General features: G+C 40.4%; 1 protein-coding gene across 1 annotated transcript; it reads left to right on the forward strand.

Moving 5' to 3' along the window:
* Positions 1-2,478: 2,478 nt before the first annotated feature.
* On the forward strand, positions 2,479-25,062 carry VBP1 (VHL binding protein 1). Its single transcript, XM_082680844.1, has 6 exons — positions 2,479-2,602; positions 7,352-7,476; positions 17,801-17,867; positions 18,884-18,982; positions 21,340-21,478; positions 23,492-25,062. Exons 1-6 carry the CDS (start codon positions 2,510-2,512, stop codon positions 23,560-23,562), a joined length of 594 nt encoding a protein of 197 aa, XP_082536970.1. The 5' UTR covers positions 2,479-2,509; the 3' UTR covers positions 23,563-25,062.

Genomic DNA, 25,062 nt, shown 5'->3' on the forward strand with positions numbered 1-25,062 from the left:
TTTTGTGTTTGGTGACAGGTAGGGGTAGAGGTTTACTTTTTCTATATAGTTATCCAGTTGTTCTTGCAACATTTGGGATAAACAAATTCCTTTTCCCTTGGATTGTCTTGGTACTTTTCTCAAAAACCAGCTGACAGCATATTTGTGGGTCTATTTTTTCTTTTTTGTTCTGTTGATCCAAAGGTCTATCCTTAGTCCAATAACACACTGTCTTGATTATCATAGTTTTCTGTAGGTCTCAAAATCAGGTAGTATTAGTCTTCCATGTTTATTCATATTTTTCAAGATTGTTTCAGGGATTCACATTTTCTTTGAGTTACATAAAATATTACAGTCAACTGATCAATTTCTATGCTGATTAGGACTACATTGAATCTATAGTTAAATTTGGAGAAAATAGACATAAGACATCCTAACAAAATCAGTAATTCCAAATCATGAACACAGTATAACACTCAATTTCTTCAGGCATTCTTTAATTTCTCTCTATCGATTTGGGATTTTTAACAGTATCTAGCACTTTTCATTATATAACTACCAACTATTTCATGTTTTTTAATTCTAACGTAATGGTATTGTTTAATTTCATGTTCTAAGTTTTTGTTACTACTATACAGAGGCTCCCACTGTCATCCACCGCCCGTATTCCAAGGCCTCAGCCCTGGCACCCTCTGGTCCTACTGCCCTGCCCAATTTCTCTATTCCTCCGGCACCAGCCATCTCCGCACCGCTCCAACCCCTCCCCTCTCCCCAGTCCTCTAGCCCTGCCCCCTTCAACAGTTCTACAGCTCCCACCCCTCCCCTTCCTCTAGTCCAGCCCTCTTTCCAGTCCTCTAAACCCTTCGTCGGAGCCAGTCCTTCACCACTCAGTCCAATTCAAAGTCCTGCCCACGTTCCTCTGCCCCGCCCCTCTCCCCAGTCCTCCAACCCCCTACCTTCTCTCTAGTCCCCAGGGTCCTCACATCTCTCCAGTTCTACAGGTCCGCCCAACTGTTTTACTCTTCCAGCTCCACCCTTTTCTGTAGTACTCCCCTCTCCTGGCACCCGTCCTCTAGCTCAGTCCTCTGTCCCACCCACCTTCCTCATTCCTTCAGCCCCTCCTCATTACCCAACCTCTGGCCCCACTTCCCTCCTCATTCCTCAGGCCCTGTCGTCTCCCAAGTTTTCCAGACCCTCCGGCTCCCCAGTCCTTTTGCCCCACCCCTCTCCCTCCACTTTTGCAGTTTCATCCTCTCCCTCTTCGCACTTCTTCAGCCTCGCCTAGTTTCCTCATTGCTTTAGCCCTACTGTGTGGCAAGTACTTATTAGGTATTCTACATACATAATCTCATTTAATCTTTACAACAGCCTTGTTGGTACGCGTTGTAATTCTCATTTTAAAATATGACTTACGTAGTGTCTTCATCTGTGCATCTTTCCTACCCCGTATGTCACGGTTATAATATTGATTCTATTATCCTACCAATCATTCATTTTAAGTCCCTTTACTTGTCTGCAAACTAGGGGTGATATTAGGGACACTGAGCTGTGGGGTTTAAAGAACATGACTCAGTGAGTTGCACATAGTTCGTTTTTATTAAACGTTAATCACTATTATTATATATGTGTCCCCACTAAGTAAGGAAACTGACATTTATCCTTTATTCAGACAGGGCCTGTCTCATGGTAGGCTTTGTGTGAGTGGATGAAGCACCGGTGTACTGTGAAGCACTACAGTGCAGGCAAACGCAGGAACAAACACGGTGGTTAGATGTCAGAAAACAGATCGAAGAATAATTACTTGCTTTCAAAGGGTTGTAGTGGTGGATGATCTTGGGGAATGCGTTGGGCCTAGAAGCATCGGAAGAGTTCTTAGGATTTTCTATGTACACTGAAGTTTTGAAAACGTTTGAGCTGGGGTGGTGAGAGTCTGATCAAAGGTGGCTTTCGGTAAATTGTGACAAAATGGGCGGAGTGTTTATTAGGATGAAGCCACTGGGTCCACCCGGAAGTAGGCACAAAACAAGTCCCCTTCAAGGGCCAGGAAGCTCGTGAATATGGTGGGCCCAGAAAGACACCGAGACCCAGGCCCTGTGGTGGTGTCTAGATCCCGGATTTGCTTGAATCCGAGAAGGGATCGGGTCGCTTCGAAGCCTATTCTGGAGAGTGCCGCGTGTTCTGGGGTGGTAGTGGGGTCCGTTCCGGCTCGGTCCCCGATTGTCAGGGTCCTCCAGCCAGCCCACCCACAAAACCCCCGGAATCCCTTTTCCCAGGACTAGGTATTGGTCCTCCCTGCAGAGCCAGCTTCGCCTCGGCAGTCCTTCCACGCTTCTCACTCACCTGCGCGCAACCAATTAGAACCCACAGGTTGGGCGACTCGTCCGACGGGTAAGGGGCGGCTACTTCCTGTGAGCCAATGAATGTGCAGACTCCCAAGCGGAGGGCGGGCCTGCCGTTGTGAGTGAGCCAATCACAGGCCCCAGGCTACAGGCGCTCGATAGGCCGTTAGTCGCGCGCTCGCTTCCCCAAGATGGCGGCCGGTAAGGAAGGTTGTGTTTTGGGAGAAGTGGCCGGAGGGAACGGACGGCGGCTCCACCTGGGGATTCCTGAGGCCGTTTTCGTGGTAAGAGACACGCTGGTGCTCGGTATCTTGACGCTACGCGGTGGGCTACCCCTTCCTTCTTGGCCCCCAGCTCGGCCTTGGTTGTTGGGGGAAGGAATTGAGCTAAAGGACCGCGGAGAGAGCGCTCCGTCCGCTCTCCCCCTCCGTGCCAGGACCGACTGAGCTGTGTCAGGACCCGCCGTGGGGCGCGCGGTCTGAGAAGGCCCCAGAAGATGGGGGGTGGCGCGGGGCGAAGGACTCAGGAGCCGGAGGGGGAGCGGGGCCTCTCTGAGGGACCGCCCCCCCAGCCCATCCCCGACGCGGGATTTCGACCCTACTTCCCGGAAAAACGGAGGCGGTGAGAAGCTTGAGAGTCAGCCTAGATGCCGGGGAGAGCGATGCGTAGGTGGTGACGGGGTACAGTGAGCAGGCAGAGGAGCTCAGGTGTGAACATAGGAAATGGCACCTAGTGTGTTGAAGGGCTGCGGTGGCCAGTTGCCTCGGAGGAAGGCGGAGGGGAACGTCGGACCGGGGACACCTTGAAGGCCTTGTGTGGCCCGCTGGGCCCCTGAGGCTTCAGCCAGTCGGCCACGGGCGGTCACCAGAAGGTGTCTAAGTGAAGCCCCTGTGTAACCACATTTGCTTTTAGCTAAATGGTCTTAACAACTTAGAGAATAAATTGTGTGCAGGTGAGAGGAAGCAGGGAGTGCATTGTTGGAGGCTTCACAGAACAGGGAGACCAACCCAAGGCCAAACAGAGGGAAACAAGTAGTGCTTTCAATCCTGTCCCCGCCCCGTAAGGCTGTTCTCGAAATAGTATTTGAATATTATTTGAATAATAAGAGAAAACCTGAGTGGCCTTCCAGGCCGGTATCGCCCGCCTTTCTCCACTCAGTTTTGCCTGAACTACTATAAAGTCTTAATGGAAATTTCTCAACCTTTTGGTTTGTACCTATATTGCCTTGTCTCTACCTTTTTGTTCTTGGTATCTTCCAACCTTCAAAAGACCCATTTCTTTTATTTATTCTTTTATTCACACCACTTTTATATACATTCTGTGCATATTTGCATTTGATGATTCGGTTTTGTACTGTTTTCTTCAGTTGTTTTGTTTTTTCTCCCTGAGCCGTGCCATTTATTTCTTTCCACTCATCTCCCAGGTAACTGTCAACAAGAGAGAAAATTTGTTGAATACCGGGCACTTTCCTAATGCTTTTACAAAACTCTAAGAGGCAGATACTGTTATTCTCATTTTGTACACGTTGAAACAGAGACACAGAGCCCTCGAGTAACTTGCTCCAAGTCACACAGGGTGTAAGTGAGTTACCCAGGCTTTGAACTTAGGCAATCTGTGGGGCTGCAGAGCTCTACTTCTGCGCCATGCTCTGCCACTGGGAGGGAGGTTAGGTCATTACCTTGCTCCCTGTCATTTCTCCTGACGCTAGCACAGTACCTGACACACAGTATAAGCTCATAACTAAGTGTTGATTGAATTTCCATAGTGCCTTAAAATACCACACCCGTGGTGCTCAGCAAGAGATGGCTTCAGAAATCTAATTCAGGAGGATAAACTTTATCAAAGGGCTTTATAAACTGTTACCTTAAAATGCATGTTCCCTAAAATGTCACAAGTTATTTTTTCTAGACCTTAAAATTTCTATCAATATGATATAATAAATAATCCAAATTTGCGTAAATATTTGTGTGTTCCTAAACTAATTGGAATAACATGGTATTATGGAAGGAACAGTGCTTTCTAAATAGAACAAGGTTCTTCCCAGTTGCTGCTTCATCTTGAGCATTATTTTACAATCTGAGCCTCCGTCTCTTTAACTGAAATAGGAGTAACAGTAGTTAGAGTTGCCCTGAGAAACAGAGACTGTGCTTTCAGTATTGCAAGTAGATGCTTAATGTATATTAGTTTCTGTGTTGATAGTGGTTAAAAGTCACACCTTGCCTTTTCCCCATTCCCGTTGATGTAGTAATTTGTTTTCTTTCTCTGCTTTAATTGTCCCTTTTCCCCCTTGTTGATTTGTTGACCTCTCCATCTCTCAACATCTAGTTCAGATATGACCTCCCTGTAGTTTTGTACACTTATACATATCTAATGTTGAACACTTACTAGCTGTTGTGTACTCTTCTAAGTATTTTACACGTGCTAACTCATTTAATCCCCTGTGAGGAAAAGGTACTTCTTTTCTTTTTAAAGATGAGGAAATTGAGCCAAAGAGAAAGGTTAAATAACTTCCAAGGTCATCTAGTATGTGATGAAGCCAGCATTCAAACCAGGCAGCCCCTGTCTCTTAACCACAAACTTATGCTGCTGTAGTTAATTCTCCTTGCTAGAGTCTAAGCTTCTAATAACATGTGCTAAAAAACTTTGACATTTCTCTTCCTACAGTGAGCCTTCTAGGAAGATGCTATCTCCATTTTATCTCCAGAATGCATTTATCTGCATTTTAACTGCATGCATTTCATCTCCATGCAGAACTCAGCCATTGCCTCAGCCTCACCCTTTCAATTTCTTTTAGTCTCTAGCTTGATGGCTTCATAGTTCACTCCCTTGCTGTGTTTCTCTTCTTTTTGCTTCTTGCCTTGTTTCTGCTAAAATACTCCCTTATAGCTAGTAAGCATGGATAAGAATAATGATGTAGAGATCCCAGAAACTGAGATAATTGAATATAACTTAGTTGCAAGGAAGGACTAAAGTTCTTTAAACTACTAGAAGGCTGTTACAGAATCTCCTTTAAGTTTCCATATAGTTTCATGTAGTTCCTGATCCTTAACCTAATTAACTAGCTTTTCTTCAAGGACCAGCATGTGCAGTATACATTTAAAAAAATGCAGTTCAGTTTTGTTGCTTTTCTTTTGCTTATTTATTCCTGTTACAAAAGATTGTTCAGTTTGCCTTTTAGGCTTACTTTATTTCAACCACTTGATACTCAAGGAAGCAGTTGTGACTTGTCTTGGGAACCTAATGACGATATTTAGCATGATATCTGTGGCAGAACTTGTTCAGTTAAAAATTTCAGTAATAAAATCTATAATTTTGGCACACAGCCTGTTGAATCGTTTTGTGGCTAGGGCACATGACTAGGCAATGTGCTGCAAGGCGGATGTATAAAGCAGACAGGGTCTGCAATGAACATTTTGGTACATAACTCTTTTTTTTTTTTTTTTTTTTGGCGCTGTACACAGGCCTCTCACTGTTGTGGCCTCTCCCGTTGTGGAGCACAGGCTCTGGACGCACAGGCTCAGCGGCCATGGCTCATGGGCCCAGCCGCTCCGCAGCATGTGGGATCTTCCCAGACCGGGGCACGAACCCGCGTCCCCTGCATCGGCAGGCGGACTCTCAACCACTGCGCCACCAGGGAAGCCCACATAACTCTTTTTGAATTATGGTTTTCTCAGGGTATATGCCCAGTAGTGGGATTGCTGGGTCATATGGTAGTTCTATTTGTAGTTTTTTAAGGAACCTCCATACTGTTCTCCATAGTGGCTGTACCAATTCACATTCCCACCAGCAGTGCAGGAGTGTTCCCTTTTCTCCACACCCTCTCCAGCATTTATTGTTTCTAGATTTTTTGATGATGGCCATTCTGACCGGTGTGAGATGATATCTCATTGTAGTTTTGATTTGCATTTCTCTAATGATTAATGATGTTGAGCATTCTTTCATGTGTCTTTTGGCAATCTGTATATCTTCTTTGGAGAAATGTCTATTTAGATCTTCTGCCCATATTTGGATTGGGTTGTTTGTTTTTTTGTTATTGAGCTGCATGAGCTGCCTGTAAATTTTGGAAATTAATCCTTTGTCAGTTGCTTCATTTGCAAATATTTTCTCCCATTCTGAGGGTTGTCTTTTGGTCTTGTTTATGGTTTCGTTTCCTGTGCAAAAGCTTTGAAGTTCATTGCAGCTCTATTTACAATAGCCCGGAGATGGAAACAACCTAAGTGCCCATCATCGGATGAATGGATAAAGAAGATGTGGCACATATATACAATGGAATATTACTCAGCCATAAAAAGAAACGAAATTGAGCTATTTGTAATGAGGTGGATACACCTAGAGTCTGTCATACAGAGTGAAGTAAGTCAGAAAGAGAAAGACAAATACCGTATGCTAACACATATATATGGAATTTAAGAAAAAAAATGTCATGAAGAACCTAGGGGTAAGACAGGAATAAAGACACAGACCTACTAGAGAACGGACTTGAGGATATGGGGAGGGGGAAGGGTGAGCTGTGACAAAACGAGAGAGAGGCATGGACATATATATACTACCAAATGTAAGGTAGATAGCTAGTGGGAAGCAGCTGCATAGCACAGGGAGATCAGCTGGGTGCTTTGTAACCGCCTGGAGGGGTGGGATAGGGAGGGTGGGAGGGAGGGAGACGCAAGAGGGAAGAGATATGGGGACATATGTATATGTATAGCTGATTCACTTTGTTATAAAGCAGAAACTAACACACCATTGTAAAGCAATTATACTCCAGTAAGATGTAAAAAAAAAAGCAGACAAGGTCATCTTTCTTTCCCTATATATAAATAAAAAGAGGAAGGTGGAAGAATAATAAATTAGCTACATAATGTATGTGCACTGTCTGAAATGGCCTCTAACTTTTTATAAATACTTTTTTAGTTAAAAACAAGCCTTTGGAGAAAAAGAAACACAAGCTCTTTTTATGTTTAAAAATAAAGCTAAAGCAGTCAAAAATCAGAGGTATGAATTCTAAAATTTGTAATGTATTCTTTTTGATATTAAAGGAAGATGTAGATTCCTTCATGAAACAGCCTGGGAATGAGACTGCAGATACAGTACTGAAGAAGCTGGATGAACAGTACCAGAAGTATAAGTTTATGGAGCTCAACCTTGCTCAAAAGAAAAGGAGGTAAGTGCAAAATTTCTAAGTTTTTAAAATTAATATTGTATAGCTTAGACTTTTAAAAGATCGAGACATAATTTGCATACAGATAAAATGTCTATGCGTTGAATGTTCAGTTTGATGAGTTTTGATAAATGTATCCACTTCTGTAACCATTGCCCAGATCAATATATGGAACATTTCTGTTACCTCAGGAAGTTTCCTCCTGCCCCTTTACGCCCAACCCTGCACACTCCCAGAGACAGCCACTGTTCTGATTATTTTCACCATAAATTAGTTTTGTCTGTTCTTGAACTTCATATAAATGGAAGCATACAGTAACTACTGTTTTACGTCAGGCTTATTACACTTAGTATAATGCTTTTTGAGAGTCATCCGTGGTGTTGTGTGTGTCAGTAAATTAGTTTCTTTTTAGTGCTGAGTCATTTTCCGTTGTATGTGGATGTACCACAGGTTTTGTCTATTTTTATCTGTTTGCTTGTCGATGGACATTTGGTTTGTTTCCCCATTTGGTTTTAAGTCTTTGGGTGGACATTTGTTTTCAGTTCTCCTGGGTAGTTATCCAAGGGGTAGAATTGCTGACTTGTATGGTAAGTGTATGTTTAATTTTATGAGAAAAGTCCTCCTAGGTGGCTTTAGCACATTACACTGCCACCAGCAATGTATTGGGAGTTTCAGTTGTTCTTCATGCTCACCAGCACTTTGGTATTGTCAGTCTGAAGATGCTTTTGCAAACGTAATAGAATGAATATTGAAGTCCTTATTCCAAAGCTTCTAGGATCGTAACATCTTAAATGTCTAGTTCATTCTTTTCATTTTGCCGATGAGATGAGAAACCCACAGAAGTTGTGACCTTGCCAAGACTTCATAAGTGATAGGGCAGAAGTATTCTTGCTCTCGATCCTTTATTCCCCTGTATGTTCATAGTAGCTTACGAAATCAATCCACAGTAATAAATACCTACAGATACCTGCTATGCACATGTGACAGCATTCTTCTGTCAGTTGAATGTTTATGGAATTCCTCATAGGTGCCAGATACTGTTTTGGGTGAAATAAGGTCCGGTATCTGCTTTCAACAGGGTTATGGTCTAGGGGCATAATAGATATTTAAATAAGTACAGAGTATAGCAGTCAAGGAGTTATGGTGCACAGTAATGAGTTAGCATAGGGGAACGGGTGATCTGAAGGGGGACAGAGGGATTCAGGGGAAACTTCCAAGAGAAGCAGATGGCTATGTAGAATTTTGAAGCCTGGTTATGAGTTTGGAAGCAGGCTCCAGTGAGGAAGGGTAGTCTGGGCGTGAGGGTACCACTTACGCAAAAATACAAAAGTTTGTCTTTAGATGAGAATTCCCTGGTGGTCCAGTGGTTAGGACTCCGCACTTTCACTGCCGAGGGTGTGGGTTCAATCCCTGGTCAGGGAACTAAGATCCCACAAGCCATGCGGCACGACCAAAAAAAAAAGAAAAAAACAAACCAAAAGTTTGTTTTTAGATATATTTTCTCATTTGATTTTGGTGACAACTGAGGAAATTTGAATAGGGCTAGGTGTTAGATGATGTGAAAAGTCATCAACGTGGACAGATGAGGGGTGTTAATAGGAAAAAGGATAGAAAACACTATGAACGTTATCTCTTCTTATTTGGGGAAAAAATGTGTGTGTGCACAGAAATACCTGGAAGAATTGACACTAATGTTATATTGACAGTGGTAATCTTTGGGTGGTGGGAAATAGCATTTTTCTTATTTTGCTTACCTGTATTCTTAATTTTCTGCAATGTCCATTTATTGCTTTTATAATAAAAGTTTATTTTTATTTGAAAAAGAAGCATAAAGCCATTGGCTTTGAGGTCATTTGCACGGAGGTTACAGACAGAGAAGAAAATGGACCTCAGGACCAAGCCTTGGGGAAGCGGAGGGAATCCGTGTGTCATAGTTACCTTGGTAACTCTAGTACTGTGGAGGCATGTGGGATGGCTCCCAGGTCTGAGCAACTGGAAGGGAGAGTTACCAACATCTGAGAAGACTGTGGGTGGAGCAGGTTTGGGGGAAGATCAGGAGGAGTTCAATTCTGGACACATTTGAGATGCCTTGGACATCATTTGGGCATCCAGGTGGAGGTGTTAGGTAGACGGTTAAATATATGAATGTGAATTTTGGGAGCGATCTGGGTTGGAGATAAAAATTTGGGAGTCATTTAAAGCCAGGGGACTGAATGAGGTCCATCACCAAGAGAGTGCATGCAAGTGAAGAGAAGATCAAAGATCTGGACATTGCAACAGTAAGAAGTTAGGGAGAAGAGGGAACACCAGCAAAAAAGGCTGAAAAGAAACTTTAAGTGAGGTCAGGAAAACTGGGAGATCATGGGGTTCTGGAAGCCTAGCTAAGAAAATGTATCATGGAGGAGGGAATGATCACCTGTGTCAAATGCTGCGGATGGCTCACCCAAGTGGGATAAGGACTGAGAATGGACTTGGACTTAGCAAAGTGGAAGTCATTGGTGTTCTGGATGGGAACAGTGTTGGCCCAGTGGTTCAAAGGAGAATGATGGAGACAGCAAATGTGGAAAACTTTTTTGAAGAGTTTTATTCATTTAATAATGGGTTGGTTGTCTTTTTTTATTTGTAGGAATTCTTTATATATTGGATACTAGTCCTTTTAGGTTATATGTGAGAAATTTTTCTTGCTTTTTCTTTTTTTTCCCCTTATGATTTCTTTTGATGAGTAGTTCTTAATTTAAATGTTTTAAGTCAAAAGTTCTCTTAATAGTTAGTGCTTTTTGTGTATTGTTTAAGAAATCCTATTTTGTATTCCATGTTCAAAAAGACATACTCCTAAGTGTTCTTCTTAAAGTCTTAATTTTTTTCATTTTCATATCTAACTTCTTAATCCATCAGAAGTTTATTTTTATGTGTGGTATAGGGTAGGCTTCCGATTTCTTTTTTTAAATGGAAGCACTGTGGATATACCGTTTGAGTCATCACCCTTTATTTTTTTTACATCTTATTGGAGTATAATTGCTTTACAATGGTGTGTTAGTTTCTGCTTTATAACAAAGTGAATCAGTTATACATATACATATGTTCCCATATCTCTTCCCTCTTGCGTCTCCCTCCCTCCCACCCAGCCCTCCCTATCACACCCGTGGCATGGCCATATATACATCACCCTTTATTTTTCATGTTGTTTGATTTAAGAATTTTTCCTTAGTGGTTAGTACTTTTTGTGTCCTATTTAAGAAATATCCCAAGTTCATGAAGATATTCTCTTAATGTTTTATTCTCAAAGCTTTATTGTTTTATCTTTCACATTTAGATTCATAATCTATGGGTTATTCAGAAGTATGTTGCTAAATTTCAAAGCAATTGTGGGATTTTCAAGTATGTTTCTTTGCCCTTTCTGTTTATTATAAGTTGATAGTTGTATATGCAGTCTTGTTCATAGTCAGGTTTTTCTTTTTTGTTTTTTTTTCTTTTTTTGTTTTTGTTTTTTGGCAACACTCCTTCATAGGTTTGTGTATTGTTTCTCCATTAAGGGGCAGATAGTATCTAGTTGTTTCTTAGAATGATACTGAATTCCTAGATCCATTAATTATGAGTTGCAAAATGATGATGTTCTAATTCAGCTATTTATTTTTTATTTATTAATAAGCTGGCATATTTCTGTAAAGAGAAATGTCCCTTCATGTACTCTTTGGTAAAAAGTGGCTGCAGGAAATCAGCTCACCTGTCACTTTGTTCCCTTGCAGGAATAGCCCTGTAACTCCTATCATCTCAACAGCTCTCTGCTACGTGAACAGTTAGAGGTGCAAGTGCTAGTCTGCTGCCATCTTAACCTGAAACAATTTTCTATCCTTTTTTTTTTTTTAAAGCTTTTTAGTCTTTTCTATTAGGTGCATGCAATTTGAGAATTACGAAGTCTTCTTGGTGAATTTAACCCTATGTAAAATAATGCTTATTGTTTTAGTCAGTTTTGTTGGACACTTAGAGCTACTCCGGCTTTCTTTTGGCTAACATTTAAAAAAAATTTTATTAGAGTACAGTTGATTTACAATGTGTTAGTTTCAGGTGTACAGTAAAGTGAATCAGTTATACACATACATATATCCATTCTTTTTTAGATTATTTTCCCATATAGGTCATTACAGAGTATTGAGTAGAGTTCCCTGTGCTATACAGTAGGTTCTTATTAGTTATCTATTTTATGTATAGTATGTATATGTCAATCCCAAGCTCCCAATTTATCCCTCCCCCCTTCCCCCTTTGGTAACCATAAGTTTGTTTTCTACATCTGTGACTCGATTTCTGTTTTCTAAATAAGTTCATTTGTACCATTTTTTTTTAGGTTCCACATATAAGCAATATCATATGATATTTGTCTTTTTCGTCTGAGTTACTTCACTCAGTATGACAATCTCTGGGTCCATCCATGTTGCTGCAAATGGCATTATTTCGTTCTTTTTTATGGCTGAGTAATATTCCATTGTATACATGTAACGTCTTATTTATTGATTCATCTGTCGATGGACATTTAGGTTGCTTCCATGTCTTGGCTATTGTAAATAGTGCTACAATGAACAGTGGGGTGCATGTATCTTTTCGAATTATAGTTTTCTCCAGATACATACCCAGGAGTGGTGGCTAACATTTTCCTGGTGTATTTTTTCCAATCCCTTTTCTTTCAGCTTATTTATTATTTATATTTAAGGGTGTTCCATGTAAACAATATATGGTTTTATTTTAAATCTTTTTAGATAAACTAATTTTTCTTTTTGTATACTTTCAAGATTGTCATCTCTTTTGTTTTATCTGACTATAATTTGTCTTTGTGAGGATATCTTTCTTTTTTTTTTTTTTTTTTTTTTTTTGCGGTACGCAGGCCTCTCACTGTTGTGGCCTCTCCCGTTGCGGAGCACAGGCTCCAGACGCGCAGGCTCAGTGGCCATAACTCACGAACCCGCGTCCCCTGCATCAGCAGGTGGATTCTCAACCACTGCGCCACCAGGGAAGCCCTGTGAGGATATCTTTCTTAAATTCTTCCTTAACTGACTATATGTCAGCTTCCTGTAACCATGGATACCTGTGTGGATTGCTTTTATCTATAGACGATTTTGCTTTTGCAGGAGCTGTGGGTCTTCATCAGCCTTGGACTGCTTGAGCCCTGTTCCAAGTTCTTGCACTTAATATGTGAGCTCCCCTGTGGAGCCGAGCGTCAGGGGCCAGGCTCAGGTCTATAGCTGGTATTGTCACCTGCCTTGAGATGCCTGCTTTTCTCTAGTCCTCACTGCTCAACTCAAAGCCTTTTCCAGTTTTATCCCCTTTTATTTTTTCTGAAAGTTCCCTCACCTCTGTGATACCAGCTGTGCAACAAAAACTGTTTCTGTGCTTGACTGAGTTGTTTTGCAGCAGACGGCTGTGTAGTTTGGATACTAACCTTTTCTTTACAGGTGTTGTAAATCTTTTGTTGCAGCCTGTCATTTAACTTTTTCCTTCAGCTGTATAGGAAGCAGTAGCATAGCACAGGGAGATCGGCTTGGTGCTTGGCCATGACCTAGAGGGGTGGGATAGGGAGGGTGGGAGTGAGGCTCAAGAGGGAGGGGATATGGGGACATGTGTATGCATATGGCTGACTCACTTTGTTATACAGCAGAAACTGACACGGTATTGTGAAGCAATTATACTCCGATAAAGATCTATTTAAAAATATATAAATAAAGTAATTATTGATAGGTATATAAAAAAGTTATTTAGTATTTCATTGTCTTGTGGTGAACTCTTTAACACATGAATTATATGTGCTTTATCTTTCTCTAACTGGAAATTTTGTGATTATCATTTTTTCATTTTTTTCTGTCATCTGTTAATTTTTTTCCTTCTCTCCTTCTGGGATTCCTTTTAATATGGATGTTGACTCTTCTAATTCTGCCTTCCCTGTCTCTTTATTATTTCCTGTCTTCTGCTATTTTGGTAATTTGTCTTTTGGCAATTAAATGGATATCTGTGAGTTCCTTATTTCAACCATTACACTTTTTATACGTAGTATTTTTGGTCCTTCTTACAGCTACTTGTTTCTTCTTCATATTACCAATATCCTGTCTTTTCTCTTTGAAGTATTTTTAAATACTCTCTGTATAATCTTGTAGAATTTGATTTTATTTCATCTGGTACAGGTTGTCGAATTTATTGTCTTTATTTTATTTTGTAGTTGAGTTTATCAGATTACCATTTTTTTCCCCATCAGCTCATATTCCCTCAGGGTTATCAGTTCCTTTGGCCATTAATGTGTGTGGGAACAGAAGTAATTCAAGTCCCTCCTGGTGGGTGGGGTTTACACTCTGCAGCACAGCCATTGGACAAATGCTGTTTCTCCCCTACCAGGTGCCTCGGCCTCTGGGCCTCTGGGACATTCTTTCCGTTCCTCTGTCTTTGGCATCTCCCCTGAGAGGGGGAGTGGGCAAGGGGAACTGCTGGGGGCCAGTACCTGTATTCTCAGCTCCTCAGCCTGACCTTCTCCCTGCCTTTGGCCAATTCTGCTGTTTTTCTGCCCTGTAGCCGTGATGGGGTGGGTAATGTGATTCACCCACAGCAATTTAGAGGGAGGAAAAACACCTACCCTTTAGCCTTAAATTCCCCCTTTGGAGACTTGATCCACTTCCCTTCTAAGCTGCTGTCTTCCCTCTCACTTCCCTACCCACTCCCAGAACCTAGAGATTTCCATTGTTCATGGAATAACAAAGATCTGGAACTGATCCAAGTGTCTGTTGATAGGAAGTGGATAAACAAGCTGTGTTATATTTTTAAATGGATATTACACAGCAGTGAAGATGAATGAACAAATCTTAGGAACTTAATTGAGTTATAAAGCAAAACCCCAGAAAAATGCATACAACATGAGACCATTTGTATTAAGCTAAGAAACTAGCAAAGAATATATTGTTCAGGGATACACATAAATGTGATGAAACTATTTGAAAAAGTAAAAAAGGGACTGTAAACACACAGTTCAGGAGAGCTGCTATCTTTTGGGACAGAGCAGGGTGGGGAGGGTGTATTGCTCAGACTTGCACAGTGGCCCTGCGCTCTACAGCCCACGAGCCACAGCTACAGAGCCCGCGCGCCTAGAGCCCGTGCTCCACAACAAGAGAAGCCACCACAATGAGAAGCCCGTGCAGTGCAACGAAGAGTAGCTCCCGCTCGCCGCAACTAGAGAAAGCCCATGTGCAGCAGCGAAGACCCAACTCAGCCATAAATCAATCTGTCAGTCAATCACAGAAATCATTTACATGACCAAAAAACTTGATCTGAACATACTAATGTTATATGTGTATCAGATATTTTATAAATGATTCAATGTAGATCTTTCTAGCATTTACCTATATCAACATATACAAAAATAAGCAAAATTGAGAGATCTACGATATCCATATTGAATTGTAAAGAGTTCATAGAACATTAGCCTTCAAACTACGCTTTAAAAAAAAATCAATGCTAAGGGTGTGTTTCTCAAATCTTCACTGGGCTGTACTACCAGATAGTGATACTTTTTATTGTGTGTGTGGTACGCGGGCCTCTCACTGTTGTGGCCTCTCCTGTTGTGGAGCACAGGCTCCGGATGTGCAGGCCCAGTGGCCATGGCTCACGGGCCCAGCCGCTCCGCGGCATGTGGGATCTTCCTGGACCGGGGCACGAACCCGTGTCCCCTGCATCGGCAGGCGGACTCTAAACCACTGTGCCACCAGGGAAGCCCCAGTGATACTATTTTTTAAGCAGCAGGCTTATCTGACATATTTGCCGGGTCAGTAGCACACGCTGTAATAAAGTTTGCTGTGCTAACCTTCTTCACACATGATGTGACTTCCTTTATATAATTCACGAAGTACATTTTCATTATCATATTTAAATTTTGTTTACATGCTGATCTCTAATAATATTTTGTTAAATGTATTTTGAAAGAACCACAGCTTTGTTTTTGTATCCTTAGTCTGTTTTCTTACAGATTACATTGTGATTTGACAGGACTCCCAGAACTGTTTTGCACATTTTTCCATGCAAAACACTTTAAAGCCTTGGGCAGCTTTAATCCAAAAAAAGAGCTAAAAATGTTTCATTCTTTCTTCTCTAAGTTTGACTTTGAGTGTTTTCAGCATATTTTTATCTCTTATTTTCTTGTCAGTGAGATTGATTTCATTTGGGAATTAGTTGCTAGTAGTTTTTAAAAATTATTTTTAATATGCTTTATTTTTTAGGCCAGTTTTAGTTTCATAGCAAACTTGAGCAGAAGATGCAGAGATTTCCTGTATAGCCCCCGCCCCCACACACACATAGCCTCCCCATTATCAACAAACACCCTTCACCGGAGTGGAACATTTGTTACAATTGATGAGCCAAGGTTGATATGTTATTATTAGCTAAAGTCCATAGTTTACATTAGTGTTCACCCTCGTGTTGTACGTTCTATGGGTTTGGACACATGCACGATGTGATGTATCCACCATTATAGCATCATACAGAGTAGTTTCACTTCCCTAAGAATGCTCTGTGCTCAGCATGTTCATCCCTCCCTCCCCCTCCTAAACCCCTGGCAACCACTGATCCTTTTACTGTCTCCATAGTTTTGTCTTTTCCAGAGTGTCTTATAGCTGGAATCATACAGTCTGCAGCCTTTTCAGGTTGGCGTCCTTCACTTAGTCATATGCATTCAAGGTTCCCCCATGGCTTTTCGTGGCTTGATAGATCATTTCTTGTTAGCAGTGAATACTATTCCATTGTCTGGATGGACCACAGTTTATGTCTCCATTTGCCTACCAAGGTCATCTTGGTTGCTTCCAAGTTTGGGCAATTATGAATAAAGCTTCCATAAGCATTTGTGTGCAGTTTTTGTGTGGACCTAAGTTTTCAGCTCCTTTGGGTAAATACCAAGGAGCATGATTGCTGTATCATATGGTAAGAGTATTTTTATTTTGTAAGAACCTGACACACTGTCTTTCCAAAGGGGCTGTTGCTCCACATCCTCACCAACATCCGGACTTGTCAGTATTCTGGATTTTGGCCGTTGTAATAGGTGTGTAGTGGTATCTCGTTATTTTAATTTGCAATCCTCTGATGACATACGATGTGGAGCATCTTTTCATATGCTTTTTTGCCATGTGTATATCTTTGGTAGGGTATCTGTTAAAGGCTTTGGTCCATTTTTTTAATCCAGTTGTTCATTTTCTTATCGTTGAGTTTTGAGAGTTCTTTGGGTATTTTGGATACCAGTCCTTTATCAAATGTGTCTTTTGCAAATATTTTCCCACAGTCTGTGGCTTGTCTTTTTGTTCTCTTGACAGGGTCTTGTGCAGAGTGCAAGTTGTTAATTTTAATAAAGTCCAGCATGTCAATTATTTCTTTCATGGATTGTGCCTTTGGTGTTGTATCTAAAAAGTCATCACCATACCCAAGGTCATTTAGGTTTTCTCCTGTGTTACCTTCTAGGAGCTTTATAGTTTTGCATTGTACCTTTAGGTGTGTGATTCATGTGAACTTAAGTTTTGTGAAATGTGTAGTGTCCATGTCTAGATTCATGTTTTTATGTGTGGATGTCCAGTTGTTCCAGGCTAGTTGTTTTTCTAGTAGCTATAATATAACTTAACTGTTGAGTCTGATCAGTCTCATCATGTCCATCGTTTTCTTAAGTTTTTTCGTGTGTTCAAACAGTGATCCATTTATAATTTTAAGAACAGTTGTTACCTAACTTGAAAAGAAAGTATTTTTCAACATAAAAGGTAAAGAAAAATTACCCAAAGCTTAAAAGCATCGCAAAGTTGTACTATGTCTTACTGTGGTGTGTTAGGTATTCAGGTGCTTTTACAGTGTGGGAAGCGCAGGCCCTGAGAAGCTGTCCCTGCACTTGCTGGTGCTGAGCTGCCTGTGACTGAGGGAGTTGGTGGTTTTCAATTTAGAATATAATATTTGAATGCATGTTATTTTAAAAATGAGTATTTAAAATGCAATTCTAATTAAATGTAGAACCTCTGAATCACCTCTGTGGAATATGATTTTCTCTAGAAATGTTAACTAATGATGGGGGGTTTGACATATAGAATAGGACTCTGTGCACAGTAGTCATTCCGTAAATATTTGCTATTATATCGAAATATTTTAATAAATATTTATGTCTGAAATATCTTAAATATTTTAATAAACAAAATTTATTAAATATCTTACAGATAAAATATCTTAAATATTTCATATATATAAATTGTCCTCAAAACATATCAGTAGAAAATGCAAAGCTAGTAAGACTGTGTCCTGATGCCAAATACTAAGTTAACCTTTTTCTTATTCACAGGCTAAAAGGTCAGATTCCTGAAATTAAGCAGACTTTAGAAATTCTAAAGTACATGCAGAAGAAAAAAGTAAGTGCAGTTTTCTTTGTAAACATGAGCAAACCAGGATACTTCAGCAGAGACATGTGTTCCTTGACTCCTTGGTCACTGGTATTTGAACCAGTCCTGAGCACGTGTACTGACATCACAGACAGTGAGACATGTGGCTTTCCGCCAAAAGTCAGGTTTAATTCTAGGACCCACACTTCTTGGGGTATTTTACTTATATGTAGTATCTGCAGAACTTAAATGCAATTTGAAATTCTTTTAAGTACAAAAAGAAAATGTCATTTTGAGCAGCATCTAATAGTTTCTGTTGTTGTTATTGTTCTCTCGATGAATAAGGAGTGAGTCCAGTACTTACAGAGCTGGAAAAAATTTTAGAAATGACGTTTCAGGTTCTCATTTCACAGCTGAGGCAACATTTGCAAAGAGGTTACACTTGAGCACTGTTACATAGCTAGTTCCTGGCAGAACTGGATTTGAGACTCTTCCAAGTCCTCATCCAATATTTGTTACATAAGCAGACTGTAAAAATTAAATGTCATAAGTATATTATATTTAAAATAGTATGTGTATGTATATATGATTTATTACTTGACTGGTAGAATAACTACATTTCTAGTATGTTTTTTATGTCATGAACTTAATAAGAGGCTTCAGAAAATTGGTTGTTGAGCACGAAGCACTGATGAAGTAATAATAGATAGCGCTTGTCTATTGCTTACTCTGTGCCAGGCACTGGGGTGTGTGTGGGGGCGGGGAGGGGTGTGAGACTGGGGTGTGTGTGTGGGGGTATGTGTGTGTGGGGGTGTGAGTGTGTGAGAACTCTGCTTGCCACAGCCTTCAGAGCTATAGTAAGTAGCTGAGCCAGGACGCACGAGCCTCCCTGCCCATCCGTCTGGCTCCAGCATTCCTTTCTTTACCACTCTACTTAGTCTGTGTGATAGGACTGTTTTAAATGGCTTAGGTTCAGTTCTGTGATCTCTTCCTTATAACCTTGGTGTGAAAATGGACTGTTTACAGTACTGTCATTTTTTTTGAAGGAGTCCACCAATTCACTGGAGACCAGGTTCTTACTGGCAGATAACCTGTATTGCAAAGCTTCAGTTCCTCCTACCGATAAAGTGTGTCTGTGGTTGGGGGTAAGTAAATGTAATAGCCACAGCTTCCTTGGCTGACATTTGTAAAGCATTATTGTTGAAGCTGTGGAAGGAATGAAGGGGTGGCATTCAGGGGGATCGGCAGTGTGAGGAAGATTGCTGCAGAAGCATGCTCGAGTCTCTCCCAATCAAAACAAAACGGACCAAAACCCTGCTTCCCCTCCAACTAATGCTTTAGCTCTTAAATGTAACAGAAGGTGCTGTTGAACCTTAGATAGATGTTTCTTCATCATCAGATTTTGTTAGTTCTAGAAAGAGCTCTCTAAATTTGAGGGGGCAAGGATTATTACAGAAACCTTGAGGTTAGAACCCATTTTTAAAAATCATATATTTCAATTTTGATGATTTCACAGACCTTCTCTGTGATTTTTTCCTATTTTACTCCTCTCAGTCCCATGATCGACCAGCCAAGCCATTCCTGACTGTCCAGCTAGCTATCCATAGGTCTTGTTACCTCAGGCAAGTTCCCATACAAAGCAGCCAGTCACGACTGCTCTCAGCTCTCCCAGCTGGGAGGATTTCCGCTTGCTATCCTGTAGAGTCATCCCTGAGAGGCAGTCTCGTGCCATGAAAGATAGGCAGATTCGTACATGGAAACTCACTTCTCTGTCCCTTAGTTCCTCCTCCTGATTTCTGTTAGCTGTAATCTTTTCAGAGTTTGTACATTTATTTCTACAAGCATAATTCCCGTACTTGTTTAGTTTTAGTTCTGTAAATGGAACAGCTGTCCACCCAGTAGCCCAAATCCTAAGGGTTATTGTCCTTTGTTTCTCTTTCCCTTGGCACACATTTAATCAGCAAGTGGGGATAAGGTGATTTCATAAACTAGACTGGGACAACAGGGAGCTCTCTCTCTCTCTCTCTCAAGAGAGAGAGAATTACGGCTGGAGCCCACCTTACACGATGGTGAATTCCAAGTGGATCACATTTGAAATGTGTGATGAAATACTGACACCATCAAAATTGTAGGCCAAGTCACAGATAACTTATTTAGAGCCCTGAACTTATTTAGAGCCCTGGTTAAATAAGCCCTGGTTAAATAAGATAACTTATTTAGAGCCCTGGTTTTTCAGGCCTCAAAATTCAGAAACCATGAGCAAAGTCAAAAGACAATCAACAGGAAAAATATATGTAACTCATATCACAGGCAAAGGACTAACAGGTTTGCAGGGCGACTTGGAGTTGTGTTTTGGGCATGTCAGTCTTGAGGTGACTATTAGACCGTCAAATAGAGAGGCCGATCAGGCAGTAGTTGAGGGGTGAATCAACTAAGGAGATGTACTTGGCACACGGTACTTCCTGAATGAATGATTGATGTTTTTTGACATGAATGAAGTGTTTTTAAATGTATTCGATTTTCTCTTGTTAAAAGTAAGCAAAGTGTAGAAATTTTCTGGAAAAGAAAAAGTAATAAGAAGCATCAGTCATTGAGAAATGAGATTGTGGGTCTGGGTTTTAGAGAGGCATTTACTCTGCACTGAATATTTTTAGTCCTATCTGAATTTTTATACAGTTTTCTGATTATCATGGATTGGCATATTCAGTCAATAAGAATGTAGCACCTACTCTGTGCTAAGCACTTTCATGTTGTCTCATTTAATTCTTCCAACAATCCTTTGAGTAGTTTTCAAATTCCATTTGCCAGATAAGGAAAGTGGTTCAGGAAGTGCCCGGTGTTAAGTCAGGTGCTGGGAGTGTGGCTCCCCCTGCGCCAGCATTTACTCTGGAGGTAGGAAGGGGGCAGTGAGAGCCAGCTGTTTCTCTCAATGGACCAAATGTAGATAATATGTATGTTTTTGAAAACTTTTGGTATCTTAAGCTCAGAAACAACTATTTCAGTTGATCTGAATGTGATACTATTTGGTGTCACAATAGAGCTAGTAGAAAGATAGGATTTGGTAACTAAAGATACTGGTTCTTATGGTAATTCTTCCATTTATGTAGTATCCCCAAAAGCGTAGGTAACCTGACCTCTCGGAGCCTCTGTTTTCTTAACTGTAGAGAAGGTAACTTGCCTCTCCAGGGTTGTTATGACGAGTAAATGATAAAATGTGTGTGAATATATTCTCTAACCCAGGGGTCAGTAAATGTTCTGTTAAGGGCCAGAGGGTAAATATTTTTGGTTTTGCAGACCACACGGTCTCTGTCACAAGTAGTACTTAGCTTTGCCACTGTAGCATGCAAGTCTAAGTGAATAAAGAATGGCTGGGTTTCAATAAAACTTAGGACAAAAGGCAGCCGGCCGGATTTGGCCCAAGGGCTATAGTTTGCCAACCCCTGTTCTAACCTGTAAAGCACTGGGTAAGTGTTCGGACATTGTCATGCTTTTCTCTCTTCAGGCAAATGTAATGCTTGAATATGATATTGATGAAGCTCAGGCGTTGTTGGAAAAGAATTTATCGACTGCCACAAAGAATCTTGATTCTCTTGAGGAAGACCTCGACTTTCTTCGAGATCAGTTTACTACCACAGAAGTCAGTATCCTTTCCTAAAAAAAGGCAAAGGGGGGAAAGGAGAAAGATGCTTTCAACGTTCTTACATGCATTGCTTTAATGAAAAGAATGTCCTTATTCTTAGACTGATGTTAAGTTGCAGATTTTATGAGAGTAGTAAATGACATACTTGGAACTAATATTTAATAACTTTATAGCTAGACTAATCTGAATTTAAAGTGTGAAAGTGTGGAAACAGCAAGACGATTTAGCAAATGAGTATTTTTCTTTCAAATATTTTCCCAAGACATCTTCATAGCTAGTCAAGTAGTGTATTTATTAAGGGTCTCCTGTGTTCCTGCAACTGTGCTAAGCTGTATGGGGCATGGGCTGGTGAGAGGATCAGTGCAAAACAAGAAGAGTGGCGAAGTCTTGCTCTGTTACAACTGCACATGTGAACCTGCTGAATGATCGTCTCACAGCAAAATATAAGTAAGTTCACTTCATGTACTCAACACCAAGGCAGTTTAAAGTTAGGGAAAGATAGGTGTGGGCTGGAATTAGTTCAGAGCAGGCTTTGAGAAGATAGGACTGAGACTGTATTTAAGGCAGAGAGAACAGGCAGCGGCAGGTATCCTGCTCGAGGGGGAGGGCTCGCATGTTGACCCAGCTGCTCACGCGCTCCTGTCGCCTAGTCGTCAGCCCCGCACAGTCACCCAGCACAGAAACGTGGGAGTCGACCTTCGCTCCTCTCTCTTTCATCACCAGAAGCCGACTAATCACCAGATCCTTGTCAGCTTTCCCTTGTAAATCTCTCTGTCCATTGCTGTTACTCTCATTTTGGCCTTCTAGAAGCTAGACTCAGTAGTTTTCTAGTCTGGTTTCCTCACATCTGTCCTTTACACTGTCTCCACCATGAATTCACTGAGTCACACTTCTTTTTATTCCTCTGGTTATAATGCTTCAGTGTTCTTTGTTACATGTAAGGTATGCACGTGGGTGCCCTGTGAGGTGCTTCCTGCCAGTCTTACCTCATGCCACTGACTGCTTCCTGCCTTGGCCCTCTCTCAGTGCACCCAAGTTCCAAATAACCCCGATCGGTTTTTCTCAGCCCCCAAATGTGCTGTGTCCTTTGTCCACACTTGGTTCCTCCTATCTAGACTCATTTCCCCCTGTTTACCTGGGTTCCTCTGTTTTGTCTTTCATATGTCGGCTCAAGCAGCAGAACATTTCTGGACATTTTCCAGTCCTCTCAGGGTGTTTTGTTGTTCCTCTGTGCTCCCAGTGCACTTTGCACGTAGTGCTTTATTTATTTTTCATTCCAGACTGGGAGCTCTTCAAGTGTAGGAGCTCCACTTTCTCTCTCTCCTCCACAGCACGTAGCACATGACAGGTGTTGAGTGGTTGGTGAGGGAAGGCAGGCCTGTTTGAGGCCTAGAGCAGGAGTTGGCACATGACTGGTAATGTGGAGACTTCATTCACACACACAAAAACCAAAACTATAACATTCCCAGAAGATAACATTGGAGAAAATCTAGATGACCTTTAGTCCAATGGTGGCATTTTGGATATACCACCAAAGGCATGACCCATGAAACAAATAATCGATATGTGAAGGCCTGCAGGTGGTGTTTGTGGAAAGGAAAAGATGCAGATGCTTAATAAATTGCGTGAGTGCCCTGTTAGCCAAACAGGGTAAGAGATAAAGTGATTGATAATTGTAATAATTTAAACATTACATGTCAGTGTATGCTTTGAACTACCTTTGAACTATCATGGATGAAGGGCTCTCTATAAAACTGTTGACAGTGTCAAGCACGTATTTGTTAAATATAATACCGTAGTTGACTAGATATGCTAAACAATTATTGATTTGAGGCCTTGACCTGATTTTGGTGTAATTTTGTTCCCTTTTTTGCCAGATGATACTACACCTTGCTGTAGTCACTAGCATTTTTTGTGTGTGATTTCTGTCTTTGATTCAGTGTGTGAATGAATACTTAGTCATTGAATGTTATCTTTAGAATTGCGTTTGCATTTTCTTTGACAATTCTTGCAGATATGGCCAGGGTTTATAATTGGGATGTAAAAAGAAGAAACAAAGATGATTCTACCAAGAACAAAGCATAATGCTGGCAATTAAAAATGTGGTTCAATTTTCCAAACATGTTATTTTAAATACCCCAAAGTTTATCCTTAAAAGTTGCCATAACTTTAAATAATTTTTAACAGCAAGAATGATGATTAAAACTTTAAAAAAAGATAAACACCACTTTATTTATTTATAAAAACAGAATTAGTTTCAAATATTTTATAAAATTTGCAGTATTTTTATTTTTATTTTTTGCATTTCCAACAAAGTAAATGCTGCTTTCATCATTTTGTTTGTTTGTTTGTTTGTTTGTTATAAGAAAAGTCTTAGCTGAAATGGCTGAAAACTGTGAGATATGCTATAGAAGCTGACTTTTTGGACAGTTTAGCACACTTTACTTTTTCTTTATTGGCTGGTGTTACTCTCACTTGTGATGTGGTTAAAACCAGTTTAGAGGTAGGAAAAACAGTTTGAATATTTGAAAAACTGTTTTTCTTTAGCACACATGGGGCTTTATGGTCCTCTATTGCTGTTATTTGTCCTGTGTAAATGCAGTTTCATGAATTACTGCTTAGCCAATAACTATTATAATATTCTGTACTTTTCAGGAAGTGGTAATTTGCATTCCTAAACAGTAAGAGGGCTATTGAGACAACGCTTTCTAACCCGATATAAGTGCACAGAGCCTAGAGCCTTTGCAATGCTAACATAAAGGAGATCTTGGCCAACATGAAATAACAAAATTACGCACTGAAAACTCTTGCCTGAGGCCATTTTGTACTTCTTAACAGTTCCCCAAAGCAGCTGAACAGGAATATTAAGATAAATATAAATCTGTGATGGTTTAACGGAGTTGTGAGCTTTTTTATTCATGATAAAACTTCGTAAGAGTGTTAGAAGATCCCTATGGAAAGCCATTGGTACAGTGGCTAGTACTGGGTGATACAGATTCTGGTAAAAACACAAATGTATTATTCCATCTCCATGTAGTAAAGAGTATACTTGTACAATGTTTTGTACTTGTATTTCATGATATTAAAACAGTGAAGTTAAAACTGTGGCACAGTACCCTTTTTTATGTTATACTTTCTAAAATTAACATGGGTCTTTTCACATACTCGTAAAGTTTATTTACTTACACCATAACTAGCCGTGTCCCAAGAACCTCTTATGTTTGTAGAAACAACATAAGATCCCTTTGGAAGGAATATAGATAAGCAAACAATTGAGAAGTTAAATCTGAAAGATAGCAGAGTTCCTTGTCAATTTTTCTTTGATACTTTTGAATTTCCATATTTTAGAATTTGAGGTTTGTAAACGTCTTGATGTATTTTAAGTGCTACTTTTTCCCAAACTTTATTATGGTAAGTATATTGGTATCAAATGTCCCTGTTAATATTAGGATAGGAATGATTTGCTCAGAAGATCTTAATTTTGTCTTAAGTCCGTGAAAATCTAAATACGAATTTTTAGGTATTCCAGGCAATATGAGGAAACAGCTCTTTAGAGGTGTGAATTAAAGAGCAAAAATTAAGTTA

This window comes from Grampus griseus (assembly GCF_964374135.1).
Source record: "Grampus griseus genome assembly, chromosome: X".
NCBI lineage: Eukaryota > Metazoa > Chordata > Mammalia > Artiodactyla > Delphinidae > Grampus > Grampus griseus.

Coding starts and splice junctions, on each gene's coding strand:
- VBP1 (XM_082680844.1), top strand. CDS start 2,510: ATGGCGGCCGGTAAGGAAGGTTGTGTTTTGGGAGAAGTGGCCGGAGGG. Junction 17,868..18,883: donor AGTACATGCAGAAGAAAAAA/GTAAGTGCAGTT, acceptor TTTTTTTTGAAG/GAGTCCACCAATTCACTGGA. Junction 21,479..23,491: donor GTTTACTACCACAGAAGTCA/GTATCCTTTCCT, acceptor CAATTCTTGCAG/ATATGGCCAGGGTTTATAAT.